The 26,507-nt window shown below is 45.1% G+C and overlaps 1 protein-coding gene across 20 annotated transcripts in view; it reads left to right on the top strand.

Moving 5' to 3' along the window:
* The window catches only part of Fryl (FRY like transcription coactivator), a 236,509-nt gene that overhangs the window by 177,456 nt on the left and 32,546 nt on the right, over positions 1 to 26,507 (top strand). For 14 of the 20 annotated variants that reach the window (XM_006504150.4, XM_030254825.1, NM_028194.2 and 11 more), the window contains 17 exons: positions 2,502 to 2,586; positions 3,244 to 3,356; positions 4,465 to 4,615; positions 5,299 to 5,402; positions 6,323 to 6,508; positions 7,935 to 8,139; positions 9,240 to 9,361; positions 10,330 to 10,520; positions 11,876 to 11,970; positions 13,698 to 14,305; positions 14,641 to 14,738; positions 19,695 to 19,865; positions 21,380 to 21,520; positions 23,522 to 23,719; positions 24,367 to 24,528; positions 24,640 to 24,714; positions 25,015 to 25,191. In XM_006504150.4, coding sequence (XP_006504213.1) covers positions 2,502 to 2,586; positions 3,244 to 3,356; positions 4,465 to 4,615; positions 5,299 to 5,402; positions 6,323 to 6,508; positions 7,935 to 8,139; positions 9,240 to 9,361; positions 10,330 to 10,520; positions 11,876 to 11,970; positions 13,698 to 14,305; positions 14,641 to 14,738; positions 19,695 to 19,865; positions 21,380 to 21,520; positions 23,522 to 23,719; positions 24,367 to 24,528; positions 24,640 to 24,714; positions 25,015 to 25,191 — 2,882 coding nt within the window. Of the gene's footprint in view, positions 1 to 2,501; positions 2,587 to 3,243; positions 3,357 to 4,464; positions 4,616 to 5,298; positions 5,403 to 6,322; positions 6,509 to 7,934; positions 8,140 to 9,239; positions 9,362 to 10,246; positions 10,521 to 11,875; positions 11,971 to 13,697; positions 14,306 to 14,640; positions 14,739 to 19,694; positions 19,866 to 21,379; positions 21,521 to 23,521; positions 23,720 to 24,366; positions 24,529 to 24,639; positions 24,715 to 25,014; positions 25,192 to 26,507 lie in introns of those variants that run through there. The other 6 variants (XM_006504152.4, XM_006504141.4, XM_006504138.4 and 3 more) reach the window with 4 other exon arrangements.

Genomic DNA, 26,507 nt, shown 5'->3' with positions numbered 1-26,507 from the left:
TCTGTTGATAAGCTCTCGAGATAAAGAATATGTACATCCATGGGTTGCCTGTATTCACACTTAGTCTCCTAGAGCCTAATAGGCCAGTGGCTACGAAGGCCACAGGGCAGGGCTGCCCTTCTAAAACTTCCTACAAGCATTCTCATTTCTCCTCACTGTCATCCAGAAAGTGTTCCTTCCTCAGCCCTGCTTGGTGTGTCCCAGGCAAGAAGTGTTTCCATATACTCTCAGGGGGATGGAGAGGTGTTTCCATATCCTCTCAGGAGGATGGAGAGGTGTTTCCATATCCTCTCAGGGGGATGGAGAAGTGTTTCCATATCCTCTCAGGGGGATGGAGAGGTGTTTCCATATCCTCTCAGGGGGATGGAGAGGTGTTTCCATATCCTCTCAGGGGGATGGAGAGATGTTTCCATATCCTCTCAGGGGGATGGAGAGGTGTGTTTATATACTCTCAGGAGGATGGAGAGGTGTTTCCATATCCTCTCAGGGGGATGGAGAGGTGTTTCCATATCCTCTCAGGAGGATGGAGAGGTGTTTCCATATCCTCTCAGGGGGATGGAGAGGTGTTTCCATATCCTCTCAGGGGGATGGAGAGGTGTTTCCATATACTCTCAGGGGGATGGAGAAGTGTTTCCATATACTCTCAGGGGGATGGAGAGGTGTTTCCATATACTCTCAGGGGGATGGAGAGGTGTTTCCATATCCTCTCAGGGGGATGGAGAGGTGTTTCCATATACTCTCAGGGGGATATAGAGGTGTGTCCTTATCCTCTCAGGGGGGATGGAAAGGTGTTTCTACATCCTCTCAGGGGGATGGGGAGGTGTTTCCATATCCTCTCAGGGGGATGGAGAGGTGTTTCCATATCCTCTCAGGGGGATGGAGAGGTGTATCCATATCCTCTCAGGGGGATGGAGAGGTGTTTCCATATCCTCTCAGGGGGATGGAGAGGTGTATCCATATCCTCTCAGGGGGATGGAGAGGTGTTTCCATATCCTCTCAGGGGGATGGAGAGATGTTTCCATATCCTCTCAGGGGGATGGAGAGGTGTGTTTATATACTCTCAGGAGGATGGAGAGGTGTTTCCATATCCTCTCAGGGGGATGGAGAAGTGTTTCCATATACTCTCAGGGGGATGGAGAGGTGCTTCCATATACTCTCAAGGGTATGGAGAGGTGTTTCCATATCCTCTCAAGGGGATGGAGAGGTGTTTCCATATACTCTCAGTAGGATGGTCGGAAGAGACAGCCACCAGCTGCAAATGTGCTGGTTTTGAAGAATGACTACTTTAAAATAGATTTCTCAGACAGTTCTTTTGTTAGCATTGTTTCAAGGGCAGTATGGAAGCCTCTTTCATTTCTCCCATTACCTGTCTTCATAACAGTTAGTTCTTACCCATTTACTTGCTTTTTTGTCTTGCATCTCTTGATTGATTGCACAGTAGGGAGACATGCATGCCATCTGTGCATGCGGAGGTCAGAGAACAGCTTACAGGGATTAGTTCTCTCTTTCCACTCTGTGGGTCTCTGGAGTCAAACTCAGGTCGTCAGGCTTGGTAGCAAGTGCTTTTACCCACTGAGCCATCCTTTCTGTATCCACCATGTCTTAGTTAATTCTTATAAGGGACAGTTTTTAATTGGGGCCGACTTACAGGTTCAGAGGTTCAGTCCATTATCATCATGACAAGAAGCATGGCAACATCCAGGCAGGCATGGTGCTGGAGGTGCCCAGAGTTCTACATTTTGGTTTGAAGGTAGCCAGGAAAAGACCATCTTCTCCAGGCAGCCAATAGGAAGCTCTCTTCTGCACTGGGCATAGCTTGAGCACTAAGAGACCTCAGAACCTGGCTACAGGTCATAGGCTTCCTCCAACAAGGCCACACCTATTCCAACAAAGCCATATCTCCTAATTGTGCCACTTCCCATGGCTAAGAATATTCAAACCACTATACACTACCCACATTTGTTTTCTTACAGTCAAGAGTGCTGGAGGGATGGCTCAGTATTTCAGAGCACTGGCAGTTTTTCCAGAGGACCTGGATTCAATTCCCAGCAACACATGGGCAGTTCACAACTATTTATAACTCCAGATCCAAGGGATCTGGCAGCCTCACACAGACATACACGCAAGCAAAACACGGGTGCACATAAAATAAGAATAAATCATTGGGCTGGAGAGATGGCTCAGTGGTTAAGAGCACTGACTGCTCTTCCAGAGGTCCTGAGTTCAGTTCCCAGCAACCACATGGTGGCTCACAACCGTCTGTAATGGGATCCGATACCCTCTTCTGGTGTGTCTGAAGAGAGCAATGGTGGTGTGCTCATATACATAAAATAAACAAATAAGTCTTTTAAAAAAGAAAAAGATTAAATCATTAAAAAGTGATTTAATGAAAGGATGCAATGATCATGAGTGTTGCCACTTTGCTTTTGTGTCAGCGGCGTATGGATCAAGACATTGATTGTTCTCTTAAGCTCACAGGCACCCTTTCTCTCTGATGACAGGAACTACTTCCAGTAGCAATACAATGGTCGCTCCCACAGATGGCAACCCTGACAGTAAGGCCCTAAAGGAGAACTTTGAAGAGAGGTGAGTACCTCTGTCTCAGAGCACGAGATAGTTTCTTCAGGCTGAGGCCATAGCTAAGCATACGTTCCCATGCTTGAACGTCTCCACACAGACTCCTCAGCAGCCTCTGCTCTCTGATGTGCTCTAACGATAAAGGGTAAAGTCTGCAGAGTCACTGGGAGCAGAGATGTCTCTCTCCGTAGCTCTCGCCAGCATCCCTATATGATGGGATGCTTAGTGAGGAATGCTTGAGATTATCAGCTTCTTAATTGCAAGGCAGGGATTGGTGTGGGCCTGGTGAGCTGTTGGTAACATTTTGTATGACGCGCACTTCTTTCACACAGGGAAAGTAAGACAGGCGTAAAGGGGCTGAAGAGATGGTGGGGTGTACTTGCCATACAAGCACGAGGGTTAGAGGAGAGATTCTCAGAACCCCCATAAAAGCCAAGCAGGCCTGGCAGCCAACCAGTAACCCCAGCACGCAGGAAGGGGAGGTAGAAAAGGAATCCCTAAGACTAGCCACGTAGGCAGGACCGCCACGTTCAGTCTCCAGTCTCCATATACATGTGCACTTCTGCATGCATGTGCACGCATGCCAAGGAAAAGATGAAGTGAATGATAAATCAGAAACGCCACTTCCCTGTGATCTGTGCCTGACTCCCGCGGTCCTCCCCACAGCTATGTGCACCTGGACATCTACGGGGGACTGAACAGTCATTTAAACCGGCAACACCACAGACTGGAGTCCCGATACAGTAGCAGCTCCGGAGGGTCTTACGAAGAGGAGAAAAGTAACCAATTCTCATTGCTCCTTAAATCTTACTGTTTCAGTGGCATGTATTGCTAGCCTTGCTAATGAGTTTGGTCTCCCAAAGAATTGCTTTAAAACGCTTTAAGATTGTATTTAACTGCCAGTTGTTCTAATGTGGTCTGAGGTGTGTCTTGATTTTAAGGAATGAATTTATTAAGCTATAGGAAGTTGGGAGATTTTTGTTTGAGGTGCAGATTCCCTTCAGACAGCATATAGAATCTGTTCTCAAGAAGTGTCAGAGAGCCAGGCAGTGGTGGCGCACGCCTTCAATCCCAGCCCACAGGAGGCAGAGGGAGATGGATTTCCAAGTTCAAGGCCAGCCTGGTCTACTGAGTGAGATCCAGGACAGCCAGGGTTACACAGAGAAACCCTGTCTCGAAAAGAAAAAAAAAAATGTGTTAGAGAGCAGACATTGTATGTTGTCTGGTGCTTGTTTTTTAAACAGGCTTACTTATCCACATTTTGGTGGAAAGTTTTCTCTTCTACTCCCATAGTGATCAGTCGTATCCGTGTAGCGCTGCCACACGAAGGGAGAGTAGAATAGGAATGTTGTAGCTAGATCTGGACTCCGGGGATCTGGTCCGGTCTCCTCATTTTGTGCATCATGGAACTGAGGTCCAGAGAGGTTAAGTGACCTATCCATGTCACACAGAATTCACATTTCCAAGTGCCATTTGTTCTGCACCCCCACAGGCCAGTGTGGTAGAGCAGATTTCTTCCAGAGATGGGTTTGTGTCAGCCCCATCTCCGGAAATTTAGAACCAAATCGCTTGCCGGGAGATCCTTGTCTCAAGGCAGTGTTATTTATGAGATGGTCTCCTGGTCTGGCCTTCAACTGGGGAGACATAGGATGCATCATTGTAGTTTTGCTGGAGGATGGAGCCTCAGTCAATAAATCAGTCTCTCAATCTCTTCTTCCCCCGTGTTAATAACCTTTCTGCCTTGGTCTCCCTAGAAAATGTGTATCAAGATGGTGGGAAATTGTCTGGAACCCTTCCCGATGCGGTGGATAGTGGGGGTGTCTTACAAGAGCTTGCTGACGGCAGACGTTAGACGTTGCAGAAAATGAGATGGTTTTATCTTGATAGGTGACTCAATGCCACTTTATTCTAATTGGCGCCTGAAAGTGATGGAGCACAACCAAGGAGAGCCACTGCCCTTCCCGCCAGCTGGAGGCTGCTGGTCGCCACTGGTGGATTACGTGCCTGAAACAGCATCTCCTGGATTGCCTCTACACAGGTGGACTAGAGCACCATCCCTATTTTCTAACTAGCCACGTGGTGGCTGATCCCCGCCTCAGCTTCCTAGACACTGTCTGACACCGCACAGTGTAGTCGTTCTCGCTGAGACACCGCACCAAAATTAGACCTGTCCGTTAGAGACGTTAAAAGATCCAAAACTGTATTTTGGGCATTACTGAGTCCTATCCTCCTGCTGCTCCTCTGGGTGTCTGGCATAGTTACTTGACCTTTCTATGACCCAGTTACCACTTCTGAGAAAGAAGAAAAAAAAAGTAACTTCTTTGTGATCTGCACTGGTTTTGCTGTTGTTTTGCTTTAGAATTCGATTAACCTGAATTCTAGTGAGTGAAACCACCGGAAAACAATTGCTACATTCTTTCAGAATGTATCAATGCATCAAACACATACTGAACACTTACTGGTCAGTGTTGTTTGTGGTGTGGTAGGTCTGAGGATTCAAAATAAGGAAATGCAGCCCTTGACTCCAAGGAGCTCCGAGCCCTGTGCTTTATGCTAAGGCTATTGCTGTAACTATTCTCTTCGGCTGCATTTTCCCCCTCTTTTTACCCTCTAGAAAACTCTGTTTCTGTAGAATACTCGAGTCTTGGAGGCATTTGTACAGTTTCCTCTAGGTCATTCCCGCTCTGGTAAGCTGCTAACCCCGTGTCCTTCCTGTCCCAGGTGTAACATAGCCGTGATCCTGCTGACAGATCTGATCATTGACCACAGCGTGAAGGTGGAATGGGGAAGTTACCTCCACCTGCTGCTTCATGCAATTTTTATAGGTAACAAGTTCTAATTCCTCCACTTTGTACCTCCAGGACCATTTTAAGGTGGTTAGATCAGTGGTTCTCAACCTGTAGGTTGCAACCTCTTTGGGGGTTGGCGTGGGGCCAGATGTCCCTTTCGTAGGGATTGCATGTTAGATATCCTGCATATCAGATATTTACATTGTGACCCATAGAAAAATTACAGAAGTAGCAATGAAATAACATTTTGGTTGGGGTCCCCACAGCAGGAGGAACTGTATTAAAGGGGGCAGCATTAGGAAGGTTGAGGACCCCTGTTCTAAGAGGTTTTGAAGTATTGGGCATGAAACAAATGTAAAAGTTGACTTGAGAGCCAGGCAGATCTCTGTGAGTTCCAGGCTAGCCAGGTTATGAGGTGAGACCCTGTTTCAAAAAGACAAAAAAACAAAACAAAAAATAAAAAACAAAGAAAAACAAAAAAAAAAATAGTTAGCCCAATTCTCCCTAGGTATACTGTGGGCAGGTGGCCATTATAGCTGTGTGTGGGAACTTACGGCCCATTTAGAACTAAGCTGTGTAATACATAATATGGCATGACATCTCTTACATACTGTGAGCTCTCCTATCCATGGTATCTCCATGCCTGGGCTGAACACATCACAGCTTGCACACTCTCTGGGTGTGTACTCGACATACACAGACTGTTTCCCTTGTGTGTGTGTGTCTCATTGATCCCGAAAGAGTTCTGTGACCATTCCTGAGGTAGTATCCCCATTCTGATCTCAGTCATGCAGATTTGATTTGGAGTTTCCAGAGGGCGTGGGGGTCACACACTCACGCGGCACCATTGCACGTCAGGAAGCTGTGTGCAGCCAGTGGGCCCACTTCGTCATATGGGTTTTGCGACAAGCACACGGCCCTCCTAGCCGACGCTGCTTCTGTCCTGTCCTCTCCAGGGTTTGATCACTGCCACCCTGAGGTGTACGAGCACTGCAAGCGCCTGCTGCTGCACTTACTGATAGTGATGGGACCCAACAGTGACATCCGGACTGTCGCCTCTGTCCTCCTCAGGGACAAGGAATTCAATGAGCCCAGGGTGTTGACAGTCAAGCAGACGGCACACTCAGATTACACGTTCACAGGTACCGACTTGGAACGCCTTCGGGTTGGAGCCCTGCGGGAGTGAGAAGTCAGCCAAGGAGAGGTTGAACTGCGTAAACATTTCAGATGCAGTTGTATCATTTCAAGTAGCGTCTGAATCATTCATAACCAACCAAAGAATGCGTTGCAACGTGTCGTCACGTCTCCTGCTTCTAAGGCTGCCTAGCAAACAGACTTTAGGGTGGGAATATATAAGTTGAAGAAGAAGCAAAAAGTGCTTAATTTGAGACTTGTATGATGACAATTATTTCATAGTGTTCTGTGTCTGTGTTAAAGTCTGTTTTCTTGATCCTCAGAGTCCACTCACACCAATTATTATTATATTGTTATTATTATTATTCCACTCTGACTACTACAACAGTTTACAAAATAATGGCTTATTTTTTAGGAATCAAAGTACCTTTGCCTTTTTATCTACTCACATGGCAGACACAGCACTGATAACATTTTTAAACTGGCTAAAAGGCAGACTAAGGACCAGGTCCTTGGGGTAAAGAAAAAGGAAAAAACAAACAAACAACAAAAAAAAACCAATGGCAGCAAATTGTCCTTGGCCTACACACTCACACACCATACTCACATTCACACACACACACTCTCACACATCTACCTACCTACATGTGCACTTCCACCACTCCCGCAGCAGACACAAAATTAAACTAAAAAAATGTAACTTAAAAAAATTTTAAAAGCAAAAATAGAACAAGCCCTCCTGGTTTTATATGAAAGCAATTTCACTCAACATCCCAGAGCGTAATGCTTTCTAAATGTCCTTTTGCCATTTTGTGAGGCTTTAAACTTTAACAGTGTTGCCGGGCATGGTGGCGCACACCTTTAATCCCAGCACTCGGGAGGCAGAGGCAGACGGATTTCTGAGTTCGAGGCCAGCCTGGTCTACAAAGTGAGTTCCAGGACAGCCAGGGCAATACAGAGAAACCCTGTCTCAAAAAACCAAAAAAAAAAAACTTTAACAGTGTTTAGCAATTGGCTTGATATAAATATTAAATAAAAACTAAAACACAGTCTTGAAAGTAAAATGGAGCCAAGACTATAGCTTTTTTTCCTATGAAGTTGAAAATTAGTTCACATTACAGAAATGTAGCTCGCTTTAATAAAGGTGAAAACACCCCAATTGCTAGGACTTTGCCGCTGTCCGTGGTCTCCGGCAGGTGGCAGCAGAGGACCGCTCAGTGAGTGCAGCTGAACTTTAATAACTAGCTGCAAACAGCAGCATCTACCCTTAAAGCCCTGCTGTAGCTGCCGCGCCGTTGAATGAATCATGGCCGCTCCTCCGCCCACGCCCTCCTGTATCCCATGCTGTCTATGAGTAGCAACGCACAGTGCCGGTTTTATGCACACTCCCATAGTCCTGTTGTGCGTGTGTTCACGGTTGGCTTTCTCTCTCAGCAGGCATTAACGATTTTACACCCGATTACCAGCCGTCCCCTATGACCGACTCAGGGCTTAGCTCCAGTTCTACCTCCTCTAGTATCAGCTTAGGAAACAACAGCGCTGCCATTTCACACCTCCACACCACCCTCCTCGGCGAGGTGGACCTCTCAGTGGAGCAGGATGGAAAAGTCAAAACCCTCATGGAGTTCATTACCTCAAGGTAACCGGGCGGCTCTCTCCATCCCAGCATCCCCAACATCCCATGGCATCCCCAGCATCCCTGGGGCCGAGCTAGCTTCGCTTCTGTCAAATGGCACAAGCCAGGTTTAGATTTTTCTGAAACCCTGTACTTTGAAACACACAAGTTTTTATTGTACTTATACATATTGTATATATATATATATATGACTTTTGAAAAAAAATACATATGGTATGTATATGACTAGATGCCAGAGATAACACTGTTATATGGAGTCATAATAGTCTAGTCAGTCAACCAGCAAATACTTTTTTAGGGCCTGCTGCATTCCATAATAGATAAATAGATGCCCTATGGTGAGAGCCAAAACTTCTTTACCACTGCCAAACTCACCGTTTTCTCAAAGTCCTGATGGGTAATGCCCAGAAAAGTGATTTCTACACAGTGCTAGAGAACCTGCAAAAATTCACACTGCAGAGCCTTGAAAACCAGGCCCATGGTTATAAATTATATTTAAAAAAAAATAAAAGTGTTGGCTGGAGAGTTGGCTCCGCAGTGGCCGAGGATACAGGGTTTGCTCACAGCCCTCTGCTAACTCCAGTCCCTGGGGATCTGACTTCCTCTTCCAACCTCAAAGGGCCACAGGGATGGCATGTCTTGCATATATACACATGCCTGTGCAACACACATAAAACAATAAATAACCATTTTATATGGGTTTTGCCTGTGCGTATGTCCCTCTGATATCTACCCAGAAATTGGGAGGTTAGTTTTTGTGGGAGATCAAGTCACGAAATTATGAAATGTAATTAGGGACTAGGAAAAATGACACTGAAGGAAACTACACAGGAATCCTAAATTTTAAATTTCCCTTTTCTATAAGCAGTCCTCTCATCGGGCTAGTCTGTCACCTTCTTTGGCCATCTCTGAGCTCCAGTCCTGTCTCCCAACATTTGCTGTGGGCCCATCCTTGTCCATGTGCTTAAATAATAGGAGTAGGTTGTAGCCCGTGATCTGATGAGTTCAGCCATCTCCCACGTGTCAAGGCGAAGTAGGGGCAGCTAAGGGCAAGAGCTTATGCCAACTCTAGACAAATGAATGTCGCTGTCCCCTGTTTTCAGAAAACGAGGGCCCCTTTGGAACCATGAGGACGTTTCTTCCAAGAACCCTAGCATCAAGAGTGCTGATCAGCTCGCCACGTTCCTGAAGCACGTGGTTTCCGTCTTCAAGCAGTCAAATGCAGGTACCGTCTTTGATGAATACACCACGCCACATTTGATCTCCATACAATGTCTGTATGGCTGTGAGGCCCAGCTAGAAGATTGGAAACTAATATTCTCCTATGTACACATTTTAAGAAAGATTTTCTTGTTTAGTATGTGAATGGTAACAGATGTATTGGTAAAGAAAAACTAGTAGTTAAAAATAAGATTTCTACCCATGGCATAGTCACATGGCTGACTGTAAAATTGTATAATACAATTTAGAGTTATGAAAAATGACATTAAAGCAGTGGTTTTCAGACTTTCTGATACTGCAACCCTTTAATTCAGTTCCTCATGTTTAGTGACCTCAACCATAAAATTATTTCTATTGCTACTTCATAACTGTTGCTTTGCTACTATTGTGACTCATAAATACCTGGTATGCAAGATATCTAATATGTGACCCCCAAAGTGGTCATAACTCACAGATTGAGAATCGCTGCCTCAAAGGGAAATATACAGCAATTATACATTTTAAAATCCTTTGTATGTAAGTCAAGTTTTCTGCAATTTAAAATTTACCACATTCTGACAGTCTTGGGAAAAGCAGCATTCTATGCAGACATGGCACTTGCCTGCTAGGAATAGGTTCTGCTCCTCCTTACCTTTGGCAGTGCCTAGAGTCATTTTTGTCCTCATTGTATAGTTGGCAAAGTAACTAGGGTGTTACTAAATACTATTCACTACCTAGGAAGGACATCCCTCTTTACAGTAAACTACCTGTTCCCAACTGTCAGCATGTCCGAGGGTGAGACCTAAGACATCCTGGTCCCCAGGATCCCTTCCCTGGAGATCAGAACAAAGATCTCTCCCCAGTGCAAACACAGTGCAATCACTGTACATAATTAAACTGTGCTCTGCAGGGCACTGGTGGTAACATGATTAGCGTCTGGCTACAAGTCTCCGAGTTGTACACAGGCACCCATGGTCTCCCGTGTCTTCTCAGAAGGAATACACTTGGAGCGTCATCTCAGCGAGGTGGCCCTGCAGACGGCCCTTTCGTGTTCTTCCCGACACTATGCTGGGCGATCCTTCCAGATTTTCAGGGCACTGAAGCAGCCCCTGTCTGCAGACACACTCTCCGATGTCCTCTCCCGGCTGGTGGAGACTGTAGGGGACCCCGGAGAGGATGCACAGGTAAGGTGCTTTACTCCCTCCTTTTGGGCAGTTATCAGCTGCTCCTAGGAGTGAAGGATTCACCCTCTGCAGCCAGATCCACACAACAGCTAGTTAATTACTGATGTCAGTCAGCAGCAGGCCTAGCAGTAGGAAGCAGAGTGAAGCCTCCTGCGGACTCTTTAAGAACCTATTTAGATCCTAATTTACGCCTATTAGAAAAAGCTTTTTCAACACATACATCTGCACCCTACCTAGATCTCACTCCATTGTCACAGAGGTAGGAGTGTTAGAATGTTACATTTCAATGGGAAGAGAGACAGAGTTTCATTTTTAAAGATAAGTAAGGTATGACACTGGAGAACTCTTTTGTTTGTTCAGCTGGCCCAGTGGGTTGTTTGATTTTTGACATTGGATCTTCAGTGACAAACCAGACAAGGTCTTGGCTTTCTGGAAATTGTAGAAAGAAGGGTTTAATCTACCAGCAACAGCCCACACAGTCTTACTTAATAGTAAATGCCATGAAGTACCAAGGTATTGATTTTAAGAGCCATGGAGAAGGGAGATCCAACCCACACACAATTACCTAAGTGATGATCTCTAAGGAGAGGCTGAAGGGAGCCAGGTCCTGTGAATATCTAGGTTGAGAACATCTCAGAGAGAAAACCAGGAGTCAGAAGCACAAAGGCCCTGTGGCACGAACAATAAGTCTTTGAAAAACTAGCAAACACTGAGAGGCAGGGGCCAGACATAACCAGTTCAGAAGGCAGAAGCCCGTATAGACTCGACATCTCACTTAGTGGAAGCCTCTCCAAGGTTTTGAGAAGAGAAAAGAAAGTATATGTGATATGATTGGCTTTATTATTTTGGAGGAGGGGTGGCCTCTCGGAGCTGTCTAGGTGGCCTCCTTTGCAGGAGTTGAGGGGCCAGGTAGAGTTGGAGAGGTCTAACAGGAGGCTGTTGAAAGAGTCCAGGCTGAAGTTGTACGTTCCACTCAAAGAGACTGACTACAGGAGGTGTGGGGAGAGAAGTTAGGGTTAGGGTATATTTTAAAAGGATAATTTCAAGACTTGATGACAGGATTCAGTATGCATATAGAGATAGTAACAACGATAGTGCCAAAGACTTGTGGCCTGAGCAATTTGTGGCAATTACGATGCCATTAAAATCAGCCCACGCCATTAGCCTGAGGAGCGCTCACCAATCAGCAAAGTCATGTTGCTTAGAAGGTTAATTATTGTGTAACACAAATGTGAGGTTGAGTCTATTTTTAAATCTCCCCTGGAAGTCCATTGCCATTTAAAAAAAAAATGACAACTACAACAACAACAAAAAACCCAGAACGTAATTAATGACAGGCTGTCCTTTGCCCCTAGGGATTTGTGATTGAACTGCTTCTCACCTTGGAATCTGCAATTGATACCTTGGCTGAAACCATGAAGCACTATGACCTGCTGTCTGCCCTCTCTCAGTAAGAACTTACAACCAGGCAACCCTGAATGCTGGGCTCACCTCCCAGCCCCACCCCCAGCATCTAAACGTGACTGTGGTGGCAGTGGGCGTGTCTAACATCAGTAGTGTGGGTAAACATCCCAAGAGTTCAGATAGTGCAAGATGGAGGCCTGCCTGCAGGACCCGGGAAGCCCTGGGTTTGATCCCTACCACCGAATAAACGTGGTGCAGTGGCTCCTGGCTGTGATTCCATCACTTGGAAGTTGGGAAGAGGTGGGTCAGAAAAGGAAGGTCAGCCTCGGCTGCATAGAGTGCTCAAGACCAGCCTGGAATACAAAAGGCCCCATCTAAAAGAAAAGACGGGGGAGGGAGAAGTCAGATGGGCTTAAGAGATGGCTCACCATCAACTCAGGTGGGAACTGAATTCAGTCTCCCATACCACAGCCTCCCCACAACTCCAGCCCCAAAAGGTCTGACACCCTCTTCTGCCATTCGAAGACATCCACAGAAACATGTGCATTATATGTGTGTGTGTGTGTGTGTGTGTGTGTGTGTGTGTGTGTGTGTGTGTGTGTATGTTAAACATGGAAAATGCTTACAAGTGAGAACCACCCTCGGGGAGGACTTTGCAGAACGTTCTAGAGCTGATCTTGGCAGTGCTCTCTCTTCCAGTTCCTAATTGAGGACCTTTTTACAGTCTAAGGAGGATCCACCAGCAAGCCCCATTGCTGTCACTCACAGCAGGGTGCAGTTACTCCCCGGGTGGTCCCTCAGGACACCTGCCTTTACCACAGTGCCACTTTCCCCAGAGCCACTCACTTCTCACTTGCTCTGCCTTGTGGCTCTCAAGCAGCTAGTCCCTGAAGTCCCTGTCAAAAGTCACCTCCTCCCTAAGCATTTCCGACTTCTCTTGCTAATTAATTTATCTTTGGGATTCCTAATTTTCCTTTATATTTTACTGATAACTATTAAAAGGGTACTTACTTTCCTTCATAGGTTTTATCTACTGCCCTATCTTTTTGCACACTTTTGGGACATATATAAAAGTAATTAATTTTAATCAGTTGGACATGCAGAAGAGGTAACAAGTCTGCATGCTTGGGTCGCATGGAGAGAATGTGGGATTGGGAGCAGGAGAGATGTAAGCATTGTCTAGTCCGACAGCCATGCTACAGACAGGGTCTGCTTTACAGGTAACTTGTATACTCTACCCGGGGCTGAGCTACTACTCCAGTAGTAAAAACCTCTTCTGAGCTCACAAGACACAGCCCTGGCAGAAGAAATCTTGTTGCACTTTTTGTTTTTATGTTGAGGCAAAACTGAAATCTCAGGAAACAAAGTCAGATAAAAAAGTTACCTTTTCAGACTTTAAGAATAAATTTAATGTAGCAAAATGGACTTCTTTTCCTGTCTTTCTTTCTTTTGTTCTATCATCTATCTTTCTACCTACTTATCCATCTATCCATCCTTATCTTTTTTTTTTAAAAGAACTTCCCTATTCACAAAGAATGCCTTAAAATCCTATAGCACAGGTATTTTTTTTTAAAGGTTTATTTATATAAGTACACTGTAGCTGTCTTCAGACACACCAGAAGAGGGCATCAGGTCCCATTACAGATGGCTGTGAGCCACCATGTGGTTACTGGGAATTGAACTCGGGGGACCTCTGAAAGAGTGGTCAGTGCTCGTAACTACTGAGCCATCTCCCCAGCCCCCTCCATCTCTTTTCTTTCTTTGGTTTTTTAGATCCTCATACCACGATCCTGTCATGGGAAACAAGTATGCAGCTAACAGGAAAAGCACTGGCCAGCTCAATCTAAGCACAAGTCCCATTAACAGCAGCGGCCATTTGGGATGCAACGGGGACACAAGAAGTAACTCTTTGAGGTTAAGTCTAGTTGGTGACCGCAGAGGTGACCGGCGGCGGAGTAACACACTGGACATAACGGATGGACGGATAAACCACGGTGGTAGCTTGGCGAGGACTCGAAGCCTTTCCTCGCTGAGAGAGAAAGGTGTGTACGACACGCAGCCCCCGACGGAGCCGAGCAACCTGATGGCCACCATCTTTTGGATAGCAACATCTCTGTTAGAATCCGACTATGAATATGAATACCTCCTGGCTCTCAGGCTTCTGAGCAAACTGCTCACCCACTTGCCTCTGGATAAGTCAGAGAGCCGGGAGAAGATCGAGAACGTACAGAGCAAGTTGAAATGGAGTAACTTCCCCGGCCTTCAGCAGCTCTTCCTTAAGGGCTTTACCTCAGTGTCTACCCAAGAGATGACCGTGCACCTCCTCAGTCAGCTCATTTCCGTCTCCAAACACACACTGGTGGATCCGTCCCAGGTGTCAGGTGATGTTGAGAGTCTGTTACTATCCTTACCTTTTCAGGGTGTGCCCTGGGGGGTTGGAGATTGAACCTAGTTTCCTGCCAATGCTAAGCAGACATACAGCCATTGAGCTCCATCCTCGGCCTAGAAATTGCTAATTTCTGCATCATCATCATCATAATAAATATCAACAACAACAACAACAACTTTTCATGTTAGATGAATTATCTGGTAAAAATTTATAGGATCAGATACCACATAAAACTGAATTTCTGTAGACCATTTAAACCTGCCTTTTAGCTTTCTAAATATTGTGCAATAAAGTTGGTTCTTGTTTGCTTTTTCCCCCCCACCGTAGGCTTTCCTCTTAACATCCTCTGCTTACTGCCTCACCTAATCCAGCATTTTGACAGCCCAACTCAGTTTTGCAAAGAGACAGCTAGCCGGATAGCAAAGGTAAGCAAATGCGAAAGGCCCGGTCCCTGCGGGCAGGCGCTGTCCTGCCCGGCAGGTCCTCTCTTCCGGAACTTTGCCTCTAATGTTTATTCTGTCCATCACAAGGAGCTACAGCAAAGCCAGTGAATAAAAATATCAAATTACAGTGACCCTCCTGAGTCTTGAGTCTTTTTCTGCTCCTTTTCCTACTTTTCTTCTCTACGACTCTGTCTGTCTGTCTTTCATTCATTTATTTACTGGCAAAGCCAGACCAGGCCCTGGGCTGCCATCCTCACGGGCCATGGAGCGGGGACACAGGCATGGAAGCAGAAGCCAGCCTAGAGTCCGGTGAGGCTCCAGGCAGTGGGAACAGAGCCTCTAGGTCACAGACAGCAGAGGTCTCTAGAGGAGGGCCTGTCTAGGCTTGGACTGATGATCAAACAGGAACCACCAAAGTGAAATTCCTGAGTGAGAAGCTACGAGGGGACCAGGAACTGAAGTTTGCTGGGCAGAGGAAATTGCATGTGCAGAAAGCTGGGGGGATGCTCATCTGTTAAGAGAGCCCTTGCTGCTCTTGCCAAAGACCTGAGCTCACTTCCCAGCCCCCACACACTTATAGCATGTGCACATGCACACAGACCTGAGCTCACTTCCCAGCCCCCACACACTTATAGCATGTGCACATGCACACAGACCTGAGCTCACTTCCCAGCCCCCACACACTTATAGCATGTGCACATGCACACAGACCTGAGCTCACTTCCCAGCCCCCACACACATATAGCATGCGTACACGCACACAAATTAAATAGAAGTATTAAAGGAGAAAACTACCTGTGCAGAGTCCCCCAAAAGACAAGCCATAGTATATCTTGAGTTTCTTAAAATCCTTTCTACTTTTTTCTTTTTAACCCTTTCTTTTGTCTTTTCTCTCTGCCCCCTTATTTTTCCTTCCCACCGCACAGTTCCGAAAGCAGTAGTATAGCTATTTTTATATCATCTGTTAAGGTGTTGGAAACGTATGTCTCCTAATGTCATAAAGTATGATTGACATTTTATACTTTTAATAATTTCCTGTCTGAATAGCTTTTTAAAGATGAGATTCCTATTTATACATGTATGAATCTGTGTGCGTCAGCCGTTGTTCCTTGGAGGGAGAAGTTTTCAAACTTCAAACATACAATTACAAATAAAAGGTAGCTACGTTTAAAAAGAATACACAGCCCGCAGTGAACGACGCGACTCGATCGGGGAGGAGGCAGTGAAGGACAGCTGCAAACTAGAACCCCAGGAGGGAAAGCCGGAAAGTTCCCAGAGAGGAATAAGTAAACTGCCTTTTCTTATAATCAGTGATTCAGTTCAGGAGCAGCACAGGAAGGGAAGAGGCCAGCAGCAGGTACAGCCCAGTGAAGGGAACGTCCTGTTGTCAGGTACGACGCCATTGAGTGCAGAGCCATAGAGAGCGCTACGCAGCAACAAAACACGTCAGCAGGAAGGGAGAGCCTTAGCGTTACCCTGCCAGATAATACAGAGGACGAGAAAATACAGAGAGCTGGTCAGGGTGGCACGAGCCTGTGGAAGAAGGATCATCTCAAGTGAAGGGTGCCCCGGTATCCCCAGGGGGTTATAGGACAGCCAAGGGGTGGAGTGAGACCCTGCCTTTAAAAACAAATCAGAAAAGATAAAAGGTGTATTAAAGTATGGCATTGAGTCTCTCCCTACTTGAATTTCTAAATTTATTACAATTTATTAACTATGAAGAGATTCTTAAACAGCCAATTGTAGATCACTTAGCTTGTCATGGTTAACAGAACCATATCCTAATTTCTTAAACATGGTAAACCAGCAGGGTGGCTCACGGCTGTGACCTCAGTGCTCTAGAGGCTGAGAAGGAATTTTGTCGTGAGTTTGAGGCCAGCTGGGTTACATGGTACGTTCCAAGCCAGCCTTGGCTACAGAATGAGAAAAAAGAAAAAAATAAAATCTAAAATCCTGAGCTGGCAGGATGGCTCAGTGGGAGAAGGCACTTGCCTCCGACCTGCACAACCTAAGTTCGATCCCTACATGGGTAAAAGGAGAGAACCAACTCCTGCAAGGTGTCCTTTGACCTCCACACACTCACACAGTAAATAAAGAAATGGAGTGAAATAGAGAAGTGTATATGGTAGTAGAAAAAGATGGCACAAGGATTCTTATTCTTGATTTCTCTTAATAAGTTCAATAGAACGTTAAGAATTTGACAGAAAACTGATGGTTTGAAATGAAAGGATATTTTGGAAAATATCTGCCTAAAATATGTAGCATTTTCACTGACGAGGATTTAAGATGATATAAAATTTTTTAAAAATGGCTTTCACTTTAATATTCCAATTATGCATCGTTAGGAAAATACAAACAAGGTCTCTCCCCACCCCCCCGCTGAGGAGCTTGAAAGAAGACATGAGGGGAAACTATATATTGGCTTAATTGGAGTTTTTAAGGGAACAAAAAGCTCAAATAGGAAAACAGAAGCATCTAAGGTGCAGCCGGAACAGTAGCCAACCCACTGAGAAGCCCAGCCCGGCCTGAAGGATGTCACAGCCCCTGAAGATAGAGCTGCTGGTGTCCTGACCTCATCAGGACACAGGAAGTCCCCTGTGATTTATCATTTTTTTTCTTCTAAGAATCCAAATTAGGCTTTCTGTGATTGCTAAATTGTTTTGAAGTGGGCTTTCTCCTGCACTGTAGCACCGGATGGCTCCCTCTGTGTGTGCTTTTAGAAACCTGCGGGCTGTGGGTTAAATTGATTTCCTCAATTTATTCTCTCACTTGGAACTGTTGAGAGTAATTTTCTGCTATTATGTGCTTCCTCATTATGCAAATATCCCTGGATCTCTGTTTGCGCCCACGGAGAGCTCAGCAGCTCACTTGGGCCAGGCAACGAACGCGCTTTCATTATGGCAGGAACCTTGCCAAAAAGTTTGTTACAGACATTTATTCTTTTTTTAAGTCACTGGATTGTATTTTAACCTGATGTTTCTAAGTGTCAAAATTTATTCTTAAGACATTTTCTTTTTTATATTGCCCAGGAGTCCTCTCCCATTTCAAAGATAAATGTTTAACATTTATTGTTGAGGAAAAAGTACCCTTTCGTAAGAACTTAGTTTGTACAGCCAGAGGTGATGGCATACACCTGTAATCCCAGTGAGTTCAAGGCTGGCCTGGGCTACATAACAGGGCTCAAAAACAAACAAAAATCTCCAAAGACCGTTTTATCGTTCAAGAAAGTTTTCTAGCAAGGATATAAACAGTCATTGTGAAGTTATAAGATTATATGACTTTTAAATAGTTCATTAGGTTAGTCTTGGTTGAAATAGAAATGAGAAACCAAGGTTCCCCTCCCCCCATCTTCTCATGGTTGGCTTTATGGATAATGGATTAGATAGTTGAAAATCATTATTAAATGATTTCGGGTACTGCATTGGCATTTTCTGCAGTCATACATGCATGCCTTTATATCTCCAGCATGGATAATGGCAGAGAGATGGACTTAAGGCCCTTCAAGTCTATCAGTTGTCCTCTGAACTATTAGATTAGTTAAATAAATAGTTAAATATGTGTATATTTCAGAGGCAACATTTCTCTTTACTAAATGCTGTAGGCAGTTGTGGAAACGGATATAACACATTAGGAGTAAATGGAAGAACACTCTTGAAAAATGAAAAGAAGAAAACTGAAATAGACAGTATGACAAGGCTGGTCTTCATGATACATACACATGTACATGCATGCATATATACATACATATATGTTTGTACATACATATATACAGACATGTAGCACATACATACATTCATACACACATATATACACATATATATACACATACACATATATGCATATATATACACGTATATATGTATATATATATACATGTGTGTGTATATGTGTGTGTGTATGTATGTGTATGTGTGTGTATATATATATATGTGTGTGTATATATATGTGTGTGTGTGTGTGTATATATATATATATATATATATATATGCGAAGGCCCTTTTCCAGTTCTAGTTTGTTATAGCATCTCCAGAAGAGGCTAAAAGACATCTTCACTAGTCACCCAGGGAATAAAGGAACTAAGAATATGAATTTAATCAGTAACCCCCCCTCCCCTTGCAAAGGCCATTCCCCATTCCATAGCTCTGTGTCAACCTGCTCCTGGAAAGTTTGGCTTCCACCAGGACTGGCCAAGGAACTCGGCACTTAGATAATTTCCTGAGGAGCAGTCAGATGGCCGGTGTGCAGGTTGCTACCAGTGGGCATACCACAGCTCCAGTGTGGTCCTGTGACTGTCACACAGGTTGGGACTGTCAGCAGTAACTAGTCCATGAGATGCCCTGACACAGCAGCCCTGAAGCAGCCTGAGAATCTCAGGTAGAGCCTGCCTGCTTTTAGGCTCTTGGGCACCAGAGCGCTTTGGGATTCGACAAGACAGACGGAAAGTCAAGAGTAGGGCTTATGTACCCATAGACGGCCGTTCACCAGAGACCATGTTATAGACTGTAAACACCATCCAGTGTAAAACCCAGACAAGTGCTGGCACATCAGTCCTCTTTCTGGTCTTCCGTCGTGGTGGCTCTCACCCTTCCTAATGCTGCACCCCTTTAGTACTGTTCCTCACGTTGTGGTGACCGCTGCCCCCCGCCCCCCAACCATGAAATTATTTTCATGGCTACTTCACGAGTGCAGTTTTGTTACTCTTGTGAATCATAATGTCTGTATTTCCGAGATAAGGGCTGAGAACCACTGTTCTGTCGGCATTCTCTTAGCAGTGCCTTGGTCTTTCCCTTTCCCATTTTAACTTTTCTGGCTTTAAAAAAAAAAAAAAAGGCCCTGGAATTTTAATGTGCATTTCAAATGATAAATTTTAAATGAATGCGTTTAGCCTAATGCAGGTTTAAGTTGTGGACAACTGGAATAAGCGCGTGTGTTCTCCAGGTCTGTGCGGAAGAGAAGTGCCCGACGCTGGTGAACCTGGCTCACATGATGAGTTTGTACAGCACACATACCTACTCCAGAGACTGTTCCAACTGGATCAACGTGGTGTGCCGGTACCTGCACGACTCTTTCTCAGAGGCGACCTTCAGTCTTGTGACTTACCTGGCAGAGGTGAATTTAGGCGGTTTTGGACCTCTCGGTGGTGACATTGTCAAGTGGCTGTTGAGAGGGGCAGTGCTGTGGTCCTAACTTGTCTTCGAGTTGCACTGGATTAGAGAGCACATCAGAGAGGACAGAGCAGGGAAGATACAAATGCTGCTTTTCAAGTGCAAAAGAGGTTTTTTTTTTTTTTTTTTAATTGGATGGTTTTTTTTCCCAATTCTAGTATCTAGAATCATTGCCTTAGTCGACATGGAAGTAAATGTCTATGTTAGGATTTACTGCTGTAATAAAACACCTTGGCCAGAAGCAACTTAGGGAAGGTTTATTTTAGGTTACAATTCCACATCACAGTCCATAATTGAGGCAGTCAGGGTAGGAGCTCAAACAGGGTGGGGACCTGGAGCAGGAGCTACTATAGAGGCCACAGAGGGGTGTTGTGTACTCTTGCTCAGCCTGCCTTCTTATAGACCCCAGGACCCAAGGCTGTTGTCTCGCCCCCCCCCCCCACACACACACACACACAATGGGATGGCCCACATCAGTCTCTAATTAAAAAAAAAAAAAATGTCCCACAGGCTTTCCTACAGACCAATCTGATGGAGGCATTTTTCTCTACTGCTGTCCTCTCTTCCCAAATTACTTTAGCCTGTGTCAAATTGATATTACAAACTAGCCAGCACAGTAATTAATGGCAACCTTTATTACGGGAATTATGGGAACGTTGTGGGTGGTGTTTTTCCTGGAGAAGAGGCACAATTTTTATTTCTTCAAAATTTATAAATACTTGGAACCTGGCCTGAGACCTGCAATCATAACCGTCAAGAAACTGGGGCTGGAGGTTTGGGAGGGTAGCCTGGGCTACACAGTGGGTTCCAGGAAGGAAGAGAGGGAGGGAGGGAGGGAGGAAGGAAGGAAGGAAAGGAGGAAAGGAAAGGAAAGGAAAGGAGAGGAGAGGAGAGGAGGAAAGGAAAGGAAAGGAAAGGAAAGGAAAGGAAAGGAAAGGAAAGGAAAGGAGGAAAGGAAAGAAAGGAAAGGAAAGAAGACAGACTCAAGAGAATCAAATCTTTTTGGAGGTTTTTTGGTTGGTTGGTTGGTTTGTTTGTAACTGAAAGGTATGTTTCTTTCTAATGGTCAGAATGTGTGAAGTGGCCATCCAGAGTCCAGGAGGCAGTTACTCATTCAGTTTTACAGGATTAAATCTTGCGCAAGATCATTTAGCTGCTACATGGCTTTGTGGATGGTAGCTTATCGTTCTTTGGTGACTGCAGCATAGCTGTTCTTTCTTTAACCTAAAATAAATAGTATCTATTTATATATTTATTATTGAAGACTGTGACTGACATGAGAACCAGTTACCCCTCCTTACAGAAGGAAAAGTAATGTAGATGCCTGGTCGTGTTCCCTGATCTCCGATCATTTGAGCAAACTGACAGGTTAAACCTACTACGTTTCTCAGCGCTGTAAGTCTGCTGCCAAGTTTTTGTTCAACCCGATGAAAGTGTGCATTTCAATGTCGTCCTCAGCTGTTAGAAAAGGGACTGTCCAGCATGCAGCAGTCGTTGCTACAGATCATCTACAGTCTGTTGAGTCACATCGACTTGTCTGCGGCCCCGGTCAAGCAGTTTAATCTGGAGATCATAAAGATCATTGGCAAATACGTACAGGTGAGTGACCTCGTGGTTCACGTGCAGCATCGCTTAACTCGAATACTCTATGAGCCTAAGAACTCTGAAGCATCTTAGATACACAAGGGCGGGGAACACCAGTGATGTTTCCAAATCATTTCTACACAGAAAACAGGCGCTATGCAAGTGGCACAGAAGCACCATCTGGGTGAGCGTGGTGGTGCAGGGCTTTGGTTAGATTTAACTCACATTTCTGCAACAGCTATAGAGGGTGTACGTATGCAAACAGCAGCAGTAGCCATCTCTGAAAATTAAGGCTGGGACTTACATTGCTCTTTGTATGACTCTCGGCGTTGGTGAGATAACTATATATTAGATAAAAACAAACTTTTAGAAACAGAAGGGTGCTTTGAAAGTCTGTACTTTAAAGTTGGCGCTTATATGTCAGGAAGTGCCAGATATTTAGAAAGCAGAAAACCAAACTTTGTTTAAATGTGAACGGTGATAAAGAAAGGCGCTCTTGTATAAATACCAAGAGAGGGACTAAAGAGATAGACGGCTCAGCTATTAAGAGTGTGTCCTGCCCCCACCCCAGGCAGCTTACAACTGCTGTCTGTCCAGAGCCAGAGGATCCAGTTCCTCAGCCTGGACTCTGAGCATTTGCAGGCATGTGCACATGCACACACACCACATAACTAAAATATATTAGTAATTAAGTATCCAAAGAACAGATTCTCTGAGAACCTTCACGGATGGCTGTTTTGCATTTCACCCCACCAACATATGCAGTCACTGCAGTAGAATTTTAAAAGGGAAATACTGAGCTCAACCGTTTTGTAGCCTAACCCCAATCGGAAATGAATCAAATTGTATGAAAATGTTTCTGAATCCTTAGGCTCCATGGCAGAGGTGTTTTTAAAAAGCTTTTCCCATATAATCTTTTTAATATATATAGTTTAATGAATATGAGGGGCTGGAGAAATAGCTCAGTGTTTATGAGCCCTGGCTGCTCTTCCCGAAGACCCAGGTTGGAGTCTCAGCATCCTCCTAGTAGCTCAGGACCATCGGTGGCTCCAGCTCTAGGGGATCTGCTGCCCTCTTCTGGCCTCCTCAGGCAGGGCACACATGAGTTGCAGAGCCATACATGCGGTCAAAAATTACCCATATACATTAAAATAAAAAGAGAAAAATCATTATGAATTCTTTGCTAGATAATGATTCTTCGGCACAGACACTCTGCCGTGTCTGTTACTCGTAAATTATGTTGGAGGAATATATAAAACTAAGAAAAGCTCCCTCTGAGGGGCAGCAGTGCCTGAGAGTGGTCATCCCATGTTGGGGCCCAGGTAATTAAGAAACAAAGTCCAGGGGCTAAGAGATGGATCCCCAGTTAAGAGCACATGTTGCTTGTTCTTAGGACCCCAGTTTGAGTCCCACCTACATGGCAGCTCACCGCTGTCTATAACTCCAGTTCCGGGGAACCTAACACCCTCTTTTGGTTTCTGTGGATGCTCCACCAATGTGATGTAGAGACATGTGCAGGCAAAGCCTCCATACACATGAGATAAAATAATAAAAACTTTTTTTAAAAGTCAGAATGTGTTTTAGTATTTAATAATACATCTAAAACAAGTATATTTAAAAACCTTTTATCATCTATTTAATATTCAACCTTGAAGCGAAAACGTCACCTCAAAAGTCCAAATGTATGGGATTCCTTGTCTTTAACAGCCAGGACTCTGCACAAGACTTTGCCAATTAATGATTTATAAAGGACTCCCTGAGAGGAAAACAAGGTCCTCCAATGGGGGGCATCATTGGATCTATCGAGTGTGATAATCTAACCCTACTGGTAATAACTGAGATTTTCCTGTGTTTTATAACTCAGAAGACCTTCTGTTAAAAGATCTGGCAGGAAAAATGAATAGTTTTATAGCCATCTCACAGCAACGCCGTTCTCACAGTCGGTGGTGTACGCTGGGGGTTTTATTCCTCTCCATGCACACTCATAACGCTTGAGTTGATTCCTTCTGAATCCAGAGCCCGTACTGGAAGGAAGCCCTCAACATCCTGAAGCTGGTGGTGTCTCGCTCTGCAAGTCTTGTCGTCCCCAATGACATCCCCAAGGCCTACGGAGTGGACGTAGGCTCTCCCGAAATCTCCTTCGCTAAAATTTTCAATAACGTCTCGAAGGAGCTGCCCGGCAAGACCTTAGATTTTCACTTTGACATCTCTGAGGTAAGACGCCCCACCATCGAGACAGTTCTGTTAGGAGCTCTCATCACCTCGATTCTTCTCTCAGACTGAAGTTAGTGGAACTTGTACTTAGCACTGGGTACCGCGATGGGTGCTGTGAAACTGGTTAGAAAGGGGAGGTGAAAGCTGGCTCTGAGGAGGACACGTACATTGTCCTGAGGAAGCAGGCAGGTGAGGCCTGACTGGCATGGGAATAAGATAGAAATGCTCTGGGAATAAACCGTGTAGTCCTAGAGATGTGTTTCAGAAGGGAGGTACCATCTAGCTGAGTGTTATAAAGTATCCCTAGGGAAGCAGACATTCCAGTTTGGGGTGCCTTGGTTAGGGTCTCTGTTGCTGTCATAAAATATGATGACCTACATCAACTTGGGGAGGAGAGGGCTGATTTTATCTTACAGTTTGTAGTCCACCATCCAGGGAAGGCAGCACCAGAACCCAAAGGCAGGAGCTGATGCAGAGGCCATGGAGGAACAGTTACTGACTTGCCCCACTCGTGGCTTGCTCAACCGGCTCTCCTGGTTATATGTAGAAAAACAACATGAAAGATCATGTTAACATTTAACGTCTGAAAGTTCCTCTGGTGTGGAACTTTCAGGCTTGAATCAGGGCTGGCATTTGTTTCTGTACAGACACCTATCATTGGGAACAAGTATGGAGGCCAACACAGTGCCGCGGGAAGGAATGGGAAGGCAAAGGTGATCGCAGTCACCAGGAGCACGTCCTCCACCTCCTCTGGCTCCACATCCAACGCCCTAGTTCCTGTCAGCTGGAAAAGGCCACAGTTATCACAGGTATGCAGCAAGCATCGCCACGGGGCAGAAGGATCGAGTCTGTGGTCATGCAAGCACCCTAGAACCGTCTTACTTTACGCAGTACTAACCCTGGATTTTCCTTTCTGTCAGCGGAGAACGAGAGAGAAGCTGATGAGCGTGCTTTCCCTCTGTGGCCCCGAATCTGGCCTCCCCAAGAATCCCTCCGTGAGTACTGAGGGACATGCAGGTGAAGGGCACCAGCGCCCTTGTGTCTTGGTGCTTGCCTTTTCTAAGTGAGTCCTGGCAATAACCAGGAATAAAAAGGAGACGGTCCTGCCTGTTGCCAAAGTTGGCAGTGATGCTGATCCGGTGGTGAACTAGCGAGGCACAGAGACTAAGTGGAAATCCCAGATGGGTTGAAGGGTGAGGCCGACAGGGCTCTGGGGGGGCTGGTGCCTTGGATGCAGGCTGACAAAGATGGTGGGCAAACTGTTTTGTTTTGTTTTTCTTTTGGGGGGGCACCAGGTTGTGTTTTCTTCAAATGAGGATTTGGAAGTCGGGGACCAACAGACCAGCTTGATCTCCACCACCGAGGACATAATTCAAGAAGAAGAAGTTGCCGTCGAAGACAACAGCAGTGAGCAGCAGTTTGGCGTCTTCAAGGACTTCGACTTCTTGGATGTTGAATTGGAGGATGCAGAGGTAAGAATATGGGCTTCCTCAATGTGTCACGGTTGAGCCATGCCATCTTCCAGTGTAGAGATTAGTATAAAATCTAGAAAGGTACACTAAATATGATTGCCATAATTTAGTCAGTAGCAGAAGGAACCTAAATAAAAGAGGAGTCCGTTCTATCTTTACAAAGCAAAAAAAAAAAAAAAAAAAAAAAAAAACAAGAAACAACCAACCAAATTCATTACAGACATTTTAGTATATCCATAGATTTAATTAAATGTTTATTTAGCATGAGCTAAACAAATTAATCATAAATATATATATTAAAAATGATCAAACATAATTTTCTTGATTTTGTTTTGAGATAGTCTCCTCACCCCTGGCGTGAACCTCACGCCACTTCTGCCTCAATCTCCCAAGTGTGGATGGCAGCTGTAAGCCACCATGCCCAGCTTAAGCATAGCTATATTTGTCACTAAAGTGACCGTATGAGTATGACAGCTTCACCTTTCTAGATCTTGGCCTCTAGCAGGCTCCTGAGGGCCTCTCACTGGCAGGCCCAACCACATTTTCTTCAACTTCCCCCAGGACAGGTTTCTTCTGACACCCAGAGGGCTTCCTCTTTATAAACTGATTCTGTCTCACTATGTCCATCTAGGCCAGTGATTCACCACCCCTTTGGCAAACCTCTATCTCCAAAATTTTTACACTAACAGTCTATATAACAGTAGCAAAATTACAGTTATGAAGTAGCAACAAAAATAATCTTACGGTTGGGGGTCACCGCAACATGAGGGAACTGTATTAAAGGATAGCAGCGTTAGGATGGTTGAGAACCGCAGATCTACCACCTGACTCAGGGTTTTCTTAGTGGAAATCCAAGGGCAAAGAGCAGGTTTGTCAGCCCACGCAGCTCAGCTAATCCTGAGGCAGACCTTTGCATTCAGCGTAACTTTGGTAGGCCATCTTCTTCTGCTGCCCCAGCCCCAGCCCCTTCATTCCAGGCCAACCTGGTCTCAAGCCGCAGCCCAGTGACCGTCACTGTTCTGTGATCTCATGCACCCCCATAGCAATGTTTTTGGGCAAGTATAGATTAGTTCCAGGGGTGCTCTCCGCGGAGGGGAGAAGTTGCTTTTCCTGATGCTCTTAGCCCGTCAGAGCTCATCCACTGACCCAGGTTGAAGCACCCACTGGTTTTAGAAGCAATCACCATGGTAACAAGAGAGATGTTGTCTTAGACTGTTGGGCTCCCAATCCTGTAGCTCAGGTCAGTTCCCCCCAAATAACAGTCCCTTAGACCTGATTAGATGATAACAGAACTAAAATATGGACGTCCTAAAATT

This window comes from Mus musculus, chromosome 5 (genome assembly GCF_000001635.26).
Source record: "Mus musculus strain C57BL/6J chromosome 5, GRCm38.p6 C57BL/6J".
Taxonomy (NCBI): domain Eukaryota; kingdom Metazoa; phylum Chordata; class Mammalia; order Rodentia; family Muridae; genus Mus; species Mus musculus.
This window is presented reverse-complemented; position numbering and strand designations above follow the sequence as displayed.